The 10,000-nt window shown below is 46.2% G+C and overlaps 2 protein-coding genes across 5 annotated transcripts in view; both read right to left on the bottom strand.

Annotated features, from left to right (window-relative positions):
- wdr31 (WD repeat domain 31) overlaps positions 1-4,360 on the bottom strand; it is an 8,077-nt gene extending 3,717 nt beyond the window's left edge. Inside the window, exons 1-6 of one of the 4 annotated variants that reach the window (XM_053610699.1) lie at positions 4,210-4,360; positions 3,445-3,573; positions 3,250-3,376; positions 692-766; positions 360-504; positions 140-240 (exon numbers count right to left, since the gene is read on the bottom strand). In XM_053610699.1, the coding sequence (XP_053466674.1) occupies positions 140-240; positions 360-504; positions 692-766; positions 3,250-3,376; positions 3,445-3,491 (495 nt within the window). In that variant the 5' untranslated portion in view covers positions 3,492-3,573; positions 4,210-4,360. Of the gene's footprint in view, positions 1-139; positions 241-359; positions 505-691; positions 767-3,249; positions 3,377-3,444; positions 3,657-4,209 lie in introns of those variants that run through there. The other 3 variants (XM_053610701.1, XM_053610702.1, XM_053610700.1) reach the window with 3 other exon arrangements.
- A 654-nt stretch (positions 4,361-5,014) lies between these two features.
- poli (polymerase (DNA directed) iota) overlaps positions 5,015-10,000 on the bottom strand; it is a 5,852-nt gene continuing 866 nt past the window's right edge. Inside the window, exons 2-9 of the mRNA XM_053653737.1 lie at positions 8,446-8,562; positions 8,127-8,291; positions 7,545-7,688; positions 7,170-7,406; positions 6,666-6,844; positions 6,466-6,557; positions 6,218-6,351; positions 5,015-6,118 (exon numbers count right to left, since the gene is read on the bottom strand). Of these exons, the coding sequence (XP_053509712.1) occupies positions 5,268-6,118; positions 6,218-6,351; positions 6,466-6,557; positions 6,666-6,844; positions 7,170-7,406; positions 7,545-7,688; positions 8,127-8,291; positions 8,446-8,562 (1,919 nt within the window). The 3' untranslated portion in view covers positions 5,015-5,267. The remainder of the gene's footprint in view (positions 6,119-6,217; positions 6,352-6,465; positions 6,558-6,665; positions 6,845-7,169; positions 7,407-7,544; positions 7,689-8,126; positions 8,292-8,445; positions 8,563-10,000) is intronic.

The raw sequence follows: 10,000 nt of genomic DNA, 5'->3' as shown, positions 1-10,000 counted from the left end.
GTGTGTGTGTGTGTGTGTGTGTGTGTGTGAGGTGTGTGAGGTGTGTATGTGTGTGTGAGGTGTGTGTGTGTGTGTGTGAGGTGTGTGTGTGTGTGTGAGGTGTGTGTGTGTGTGTGTGTGTGTGTGTACTCTCTCTCACCAGGTTGCGTGAGATGGTGTTTCTGTGTAAGCACTTCCCGCTCCCGACGTCCCACAGACACATGGAGTTATCACGAGAGCCGGTGCACAGCTTCGACCCGTCTACAACACACATTATCACACATTATTAACACCAGGGTTTAGTGGAACAGCAGAGTGTGTGCGCGTGTGTGTGTGAGTGTGTGTGTGTGTGTGTGTGTGTGTGTGTGTGTGTGAGAGACCTGGGCTGACGGCGACTCCGTTGACAACGAGTTCGTGTCCACAGAATGACTGGATGGGGTTCGGACCGCCGGTGAAATCCCACATCAACACTGATTTATCACGGGATGCGCTGAAGATCCACGTGCTGCCTGCCAAGCAACCCAGCTACACACACACACCCACACAAGCAGAGAAAGACTAACATGTAACTGTGTCACGGTTTGTAAAATAACTGCTGATGTAATGAGCAGCTGGTTGTCATGGTAACGCTGTGTTATATCGGTGAAGTGTGTGTGAGCTGTAAGAGGTTATAACCTAAGATAAATGTTTATAAATGCTGTTAATGCGTTACCTTGGTGATCTCCTTACTGTGGCCATGAAAACATCTGCACACTTTTCCTGCTCTCCAGTCATAAACCACAACGGCCTGCACGGGAACAGAGACACGCTTCATAAACCATACACAACTCAACCCATACACCTCTTAATACGAGCTTCATAACCCATATGCCTCTTAATACGAGCTTCATAACCCATACACCTCTTAATACGAGCTTCATAACCCATACACAGCTTAATACGAGCTTCATAACCCATACGCCTCTTAATACGAGCTTCATAACCCATACACCTCTTAATACGAGCTTCATAACCCATACGCCTCTTAATACGAGCTTCATAACCCATACGCCTCTTAATACGAGCTTCATAACCCATACGCCTCTTAATACGAGCTTCATAACCCATACGCCTCTTAATACGAGCTTCATAACCCATACGCCTCTTAATACGAGCTTCATAACCCATACACAGCTTAATACGAGCTTCATAACCCATACGCCTCTTAATACGAGCTTCATAACCCATACGCCTCTTAATACGAGCTTCATAACCCATACACAGCTTAATACGAGCTTCATAACCCATACGCCTCTTAATACGAGCTTCATAACCCATACGCCTCTTAATACGAGCTTCATAACCCACACACAGCTTAATACGAGCTTCATAACCCATACACAGCTTAATACGAGCTTCATAACCCATACACCTAATTAATACGAGCTTCATAACCCATACGCCTCTTAATACGAGCTTCATAACCCATATGCCTCTTAATACGAGCTTCATAACCCATACACCTCTTAATACGAGCTTCATAACCCATACACAGCTTAATACGAGCTTCATAACCCATACGCCTCTTAATACGAGCTTCATAACCCATACGCCTCTTAATACGAGCTTCATAACCCATACACAGATTAATACGAGCTTCATAACCCACACACAGCTTAATACGAGCTTCATAACCCATATGCCTCTTAATACGAGCTTCATAACCCATACGCCTCTTAATACGAGCTTCATAACCCATACACAGCTTAATACGAGCTTCATAACCCACACACAGCTTAATACGAGCTTCATAACCCATACACCTAATTAATACGAGCTTCATAACCCATACGCCTCTTAATACGAGCTTCATAACCCATACACAGCTTAATACGAGCTTCATAACCCATACACAGCTTAATACGAGCTTCATAACCCATACACCTAATTAATACGAGCTTCATAACCCATACGCCTCTTAATACGAGCTTCATAACCCATACACAGCTTAATACGAGCTTCATAACCCACACACAGCTTAATACGAGCTTCATAACCCATACACCTAATTAATACGAGCTTCATAACCCATACACAGCTTAATACGAGCTTCATAACCCACACACAGCTTAATACGAGCTTCATAACCCATATGCCTCTTAATACGAGCTTCATAACCCATACGCCTCTTAATACGAGCTTCATAACCCATACACCTCTTAATACGAGCTTCATAACCCACACACAGCTTAATACGAGCTTCATAACCCATACACCTAATTAATACGAGCTTCATAACCCATACGCCTCTTAATACGAGCTTCATAACCCACACACAGCTTAATACGAGCTTCATAACCCATACACCTAATTAATACGAGCTTCATAACCCATACGCCTCTTAATACGAGCTTCATAACCCACACACAGCTTAATACGAGCTTCATAACCCATACACCTAATTAATACGAGCTTCATAACCCATACGCCTCTTAATACGAGCTTCATAACCCACACACAGCTTAATACGAGCTTCATAACCCATACACCTAATTAATACGAGCTTCATAACCCATACGCCTCTTAATACGAGCTTCATAACCCATGCACAGCTTAATACGAGCTTCATAACCCACACACAGCTTAATACGAGCTTCATAACCCATACACCTAATTAATACGAGCTTCATAACCCATACACAGCTTAATACGAGCTTCATAACCCACACACAGCTTAATACGAGCTTCATAACCCATATGCCTCTTAATACGAGCTTCATAACCCATACGCCTCTTAATACGAGCTTCATAACCCATACACCTCTTAATACGAGCTTCATAACCCACACACAGCTTAATACGAGCTTCATAACCCATACACCTAATTAATACGAGCTTCATAACCCATACGCCTCTTAATACGAGCTTCATAACCCATACGCCTCTTAATACGAGCTTCATAACCCATACACCTCTTAATACGAGCTTCATAACCCATACACCTAATTAATACGAGCTTCATAACCCATACGCCTCTTAATACGAGCTTCATAACCCATACACAGCTTAATACGAGCTTCATAACCCATACACCTAATTAATACGAGCTTCATAACCCATACGCCTCTTAATACGAGCTTCATAACCCATACACAGCTTAATACGAGCTTCATAAACTATTTCTTTACACATATCTCTATACGCACACACTTTACACACATTCAAATATATATACTGTATACACACACACACACACACACACACACACACACACACACAGAGCTCACTCACCTGGTCACTCCCACCCGACACACACAGGTCAGAGTTCAACGATGTCACACAGTTGACAGCGTCGGAGTGGGCGGGCTCATACTGCGCCACCTGGGGTAGTGGTGTAGACTCCGCCCCCTCTCTGGCTCTGCACAGGTAAGGAGAAGGTGAATGTCAGCGCTGATGTGAACGATGTGTACAGGTAAAGTGTCTCACCTGTAGATGTCAGAGCGGCGGTGCAGCTTACTCTGCAGCTTCCCCATGGTGCTGGAGAGCACGCTCACCACGCCTCACGCCTCACGCATCTCGCACCTGTACACACCTGTACACACCTGCACACACACTCTACCATGACACTGATATCAGGAGCCATTTCTGAGCCGCTGATCTTCTTTTCATAATTAGTCATAATTACAATCTCTGCTTATTTGATCCGGTGTCTCAAACTCAGCTTTTCATATATATATATATATATATATATATATATATATATATATATATATATATATATATATTTATATTCTACTTTTAAATGCAAATCTAAGCATGCATATTTAATTAGCCTCATTTGACTAATTGTATTTTTTATTGAAATAAGTTCCAGACGATGAGGATCAGCAGCGTAAACTCTGTACACAATGCAGATATTACTCATCTGTTAGTCATCTAGTTTTTTTCCTCCAGCAGGTTGGAATCCTATTAGGTGTTGATCCTCTCTCTCTCTCTCACACACACACACACACACACACACACACACACAACATGGCACTTCTGCACCTCTTTACACCAGCTCCGGCCTGATTTTGCACTTTCTGACCACTCTGTGACTGTGTGTGTGTGTGTGTGTGTGTGTTTAGGAAGTCAAACAGGACAAACCTCAAATCACTTTAATGGGCTTTAATGGGAGAGCTGCTAGCATGCTAACTACTCTAACACACACACACACACAGATTAGCTACACAACTACGCGGATAAACTTACCACAAAGAAGTGTAAATAAAAACCAAAGTGGCGCTTATTTTTAATTCTTTACTCTGTTTGAGCAAATAAATAGTTTTTAAAGCTCATAAAAACTCGTTTGTTCGGCGCGTGGAGTTCACAAGTTCACTCCACAGCGACGCTTCCCCCCCGTTGCCAGGCGAGTCCGGGTCACGTGAGGGCAGTGGGCGGAGCCTGGACTAACTGACACACCAAAGCCGGAAGTAAATATTTCCAGTTCATTTCTTCACATCTTCTTCTCTTTTCTTTTCTTTACTGTATTAACAGTAAAACATCAAGGTTCAATGACGTTTAATAGTTTCCATGTTAAATATAGTTTTTAAGACAAATGTTAACAATAATAATAATAATAATAATAATAAATCAGTTGAGAAATGTTTACTCAGATCAAATATCTGCTTCACTTCTTTCTCAGTATGAGTTTACTATATACATACTGTAGATAATGTCATTTTATATTTATATACATATATATATACACGTCATTAGGGCTCCTGAGCCCCATAAAATATCTCCTCCAGACGCAGCGGTCATTTTTCAGCGAGAAAAACTCATAAGTTTGTGTTTGACGTGTTAGTGGGTGGTTTATTTGTGGAAATATCTGCTTCCATTAGCTTGTTTAAAAACCCAAATCCTCTCCAATAATGAATAATTTCCCGGTGAGGTAAACACGTACATAACCGCCACACGTCAGCGTATTTATTCAAACAAACACGCCGACAGGAAACAAGTCAGAGGAAATGAATCACTCATGTCACTGATGAATCACTGAGGACGCGAGCCATGGTGCTGTCATTTTGTGTTTTTATTAACCAACTGTTTCCGTATAAAAACTTCTAAATGTGAAATATTTCTATACGTCTGAAATCGCACACTGGGGTCTTTTACTATGGAGGATAAGCCCCGCCCCTTCTGCTCCACTCATCAAATATATACATATAAAATACAGTCTATTATCTGATGCGTGTCTGATTTGAGGCGAGACAGAACACGATGTTGAAATTAAATTTATGCTGATTAGACGGTCAATGAAGGCACATTCAGGAGCGTTTATCTGAGGGTTTGAAGTATTTGAGCAGGCTGCCGCTGTGAGAGCGCTTCGCCGCAGGTCTCTTGTCTCGAGTCGTGGTGGCGGTGATGCGTCTGGACGTGTGTTTGGGCGACATTTTGAGCGTGGGTTTGCCCCGCCTCCACTCTGTACGCAGTTCTCTCTGCATGTCCGGGGGAAGCTGGGAGAACACGTACGGATCTACGTTAGGAGGAACGTCAGGACCACCGGGTGCTCGCTCCGCGGCGCTGACGTCATCCGGCTCCTCGGATTCACCACGGCGCTGTGTGATGAGGTCATCGGAACGTGGCGAGGGTGGAGCCGACTGGCTGTGACGTTCCTGTCTCTCCACTGGATCTTCCTGGAAGCTGGACACGAGCTCCATCTGGATGTGCGGCGGGAGAGCTCTGAACACGTCCGGGTCCACGTCAGGGGGGAGGTCTGGAATGTTCACGCTGCGGGAGTCTGGTGTGGGATCAGAACGTTCCGGAACAGGAGGCACTGAGGAAGCGGCTCTGATTGGCTGCTGGATAAACGGAGATGACAATGAGGATAATGATGAGGATGTTTGTTGGTTGTTCTGTGTGTTCGTGGTTCCACACAGAGTTTCTGGTTGGGTAAAGCTGGAAGGCGCGTCACACACACTGTGCGTGGAGGAGGTGTGTGTGTGTGAGTGCGCGGAGGTGAAGAAGGAGCTGATGGTGTTCCTGTTGGACGTTTTGGCCTGCAGGTTGGTAAAACACATGTTCAGCATCGTCAGGTGAAACGGCTCTCTGACGTCCACCAGTTTGTGTAAGAGCTTCATCGCTATGGAAACCAGCTGAGGCACCGCCTCCGGGCAGCCTAAAACAAACACAAACTGTAATACTGAGACATGGACAATAATAACTTACATTACTACTGATCGTATGTGTGTGTGTGTGTGTGTGTGTGTGTGTGTACCGTTAATGATCCTGTGTGCAGTGTGTGTGGGAATGGGACCCTGTCTGCTCTCTCGGCTGAACCAGCGGCTCGGTGCGCCATTCCGTCTCAGAGACAGTTTCATCGTCTGAGGCAACCTGCCGTCCTTACGCATCCTACACACACACACACACACACACACACACACACACACACACACACACAGCAGTGTGTCAAAGCTGTTGTTGTTATTGTCTCAGCGTGTCATTTAAAGCGTTCCTCGCTCTCACCTCTCGCTCAGGCTGAGCAGCAGCTCTGAGATCTTACGCTCTGCTTCACTCAGTGTGGAGATTTTCATAAACGAGTCCTCATTACTCAGAGACTGAAACAACACGTCACACACACACACACACACACACAGTATGTCCACATCTACATGACCGACTGTACTTGGTATGGATTATCAGGTGTGAAAGATGGCGGGGGTTACCTGTGGGGGACCGGTGGGGGTGACAGGTGAAAGGTCGACGCCGCAAGCGAGGCTCTGCATGCGTTTAGCGTTAGCTTCTCCGAACTCACACACCAACTGCCTGAGAGGGAAAAGCTGCAGATCTCGAACACTGAGCACACCCAGAGCCTTCAGTCTCTCAGCTGTCCTGGGACCGATTCCTGTTACACACACACACACACACACATACACACACATACACACATACACACACACATACACACACACATACACACACACATACACACACACATACACACACACACATACACACACACACACACACACACACACACACACACACACACACACCCCTGCGTCAACATGTGTACACTATCTGATTTGAATCAAGTGTGTGAGTGTTGTGCTGGTGTGATCAGGTTTCAGTAATACAAGCTCATCGACTCACTGTCCACAGAATAAATATCATTCAGGTGGGTTGAGTGTGTGTGTGTGTGTGTGTGTGTGTGTGTGTGTGTGTGTTACCCGGCGTTCTGCTCGGTCCGCTCAGGCTGCTCATCAGCTGGGAGACGCTCTGAGGCAGCAGCGTGGTCTGCTGGTTGGGTTTGAACGTCCCTGACACCAGTTTAGCTAACAGCTTGCTGCTCGCCACGCCGGCGCAGGAGGTCAGGCCCAGTCTGGAGAACAGCACCTCCCGCAGCTCAGACGCTATCACCGAGCCCAGCGCCAGACTCACGTGGTCCTGTACGGCCACGCCGGAGACTTTAACACACACCAGGTATAACAGTCATGTACAGGTAATGAGGGATCAATACTGTGACATCATCAGCATTGCGTGCGTGCGTGCGTGTGTGTGTGTGTGTGTGTGTGAGAGAGAGAGAGAGTGGGTGGTTTCCTGACCGTCATGTCCATAGACATGGCCCACGAAGGAGAGCTCAGAGATGTCTGTGTTCCTCCTCCTGCTCTCCACCATCTCCGTCACATCCACGAAGTTCTCGTCTAAGCCCAGCCTCTCCACCAGTGGGCAGTATGACATCAGCAGCTCTGAACAACACACACACACACACACACACACACACACACACACACACACACGCACACACACACACACACACACACACCTGTCCATCCATCTATAGCTCTCGGTCTATTTATCCTTCATCCATCCATTTGTATTGAAATCTTTTCATCAATCCACCCATTCATACGTACTACAGAAATCAGTGTCTGTCCATCCATCTGTCTATCTTACTGTCCATTTATCTGTCCACCCATCCACTAATCCATCTATTCCTCTAGCTATGTATTTGTTCATCCAGCCATCCATCCAACTCTCTACCCATTCCACCCATCCACCCGTCCATATCTCCACAAAGATATCTGTCCATCCATTCATGTCTATTTATCTCTCCCTATAGCTTTCTATTTTCCATTAATTCCACCATCTGTCCATCCATCTACCAGATTTCTCACACAGCAGACCTGTGACCTTGTAGGAGATTTCTCTGTAGAAGGTGAGATCTTCTCCTCTGACCAGCACCAGGTCAGGACACTTCTCCAGAGCCTCCTCCACGGACGTCATTTTGGTCACGCCCTGCGCCCTCGCCATGTAGTTACAGGTGACGACGAGGTACTTCTGCTGGACTCCTGAAACACGAAATAACAACAAACATCATGTGACCTCTCCAGCCTGAACGCACACCGTAACACGCCGGCTGTGTCTCAAACCACGCTCTGCTCACTAGTGACCTGGAGGTCTGGAGATCAGCAGTGTGACCTGAGACGTTAGTGAACTGCTCACCGACAGGTTTGGAGCGCAGCGCTGGATTACGGATCATCTCCACCTGGGCGTAGAAACAGTCCATGTCAAAATGCAGGATCACTCTGGGATTGTCCTCCACACGTCCGGCTGGGAATCCTGAAACGGCAGGACGGAACGACCGGAGAACAGTCAGGAGAACAGGCGGGAGAACAGGCGGGAGAACAGGGGGGAGAACAGGCAGGAGAACAGTCGGGAGAACACGCGGGAGAACACGCGGGAGAACAGGCGGGAGAACACGCGGGAGAACAGGCGGGAGAACACGCGGGAGAACACGCGGGAGAACACGCGGGCGAACAGGCGGGAGAACACGCGGGCGAACACGCGGGAGAACACGCGGGAGAACAGGCAGGAGAACAGGCAGGAGAACAGGCAGGAGAACACTTTCTCACTGAAGAAGTGCACTTAGATAAGTGAGAGTCACACTCACTGCTCTACAGCATTAGGACAAGTGCAGCAGTTTGGGGTCTACACACTTTAGTTCTTTGGATTCTTAATAGCTCGTTTCCCTCCATCCATCTATCCATCCATCTTTCTGTCTATCCACCATTCTATGGAGCCCTTTATTTATCCATCCATTCCTATGTTTTTCTACCCAGCCATCTATTCCTCAATCCAACCATTTAACCATTTCATAGTTAATTAATTCATTGATCTGTCTATCCTCCCACCATCCATACATTTGTCCATCCATCCATCCAGCCATTCATCTATCTGTACATCCATCCATCCATTCATCTCTGTCTCTCCATCCAGCCATCCATTCATCTATCTGTACATCTACCCATCCATTCATCTATCTGTACATCCACCCATCCATTCATCCATCTGTACATCCACCCATCCATTCATCTGTCTCCAACCATCCATCCATCCAGCCAGCCATTCATCTATCTGTACATCCATCCATCCATCTGTACATCCACCCATCCATTCATCTATCTGTACATCCACCCATCCATTCATCTATCTGTACATCCACCCATCCATTCATCTATCTGTACATCCACCCATCCATTCATCTATCTGTACATCCACCCATCCATTCATCTATCTGTACATCCACCCATCCATTCATCTATCTGTACATCCACCCATCCATCTGTACATCCACCCATCCATTCATCTCTGTCTCCAACCATCCATCCATCCATCCAGCCAGCCATTCATCTATCTGTACATCCACCCATCCATTCATCTGTCTCTCCATCCATCTATCTATCCACCCATCTGTTCATCTCTGTCTCTCCATCTTTCCATTCATCTATCTGTCCACCCAGCCATTCATCTATCTGTCCATCCATCTATTCATCTCTGTTTCTCCATCCATCCATTCATCTCTCTGTACATCCATCTAGTGGTTCATCCCTCCATCCAGTTGACTTTCCATCCATCACTCCAGTTACCCAGCTATATCACCAAAGAACCCTTTTGGAGGTTACACCTTTAGAATAAAATGCTAAATCTACAGCTCTAAGCAGTTCTTTGGCTTGTCCCCCTGAGGAATCCTTCAACGTTCTGTGCAGAAACCCATCAC

This window comes from Ictalurus furcatus, chromosome 22 (genome assembly GCF_023375685.1).
Source record: "Ictalurus furcatus strain D&B chromosome 22, Billie_1.0, whole genome shotgun sequence".
In the NCBI taxonomy this organism is placed as follows: domain Eukaryota; kingdom Metazoa; phylum Chordata; class Actinopteri; order Siluriformes; family Ictaluridae; genus Ictalurus; species Ictalurus furcatus.
The sequence above is the reverse complement of the archived record's forward strand: the minus strand, read 5'-3'. Positions and strand labels throughout refer to the sequence as shown.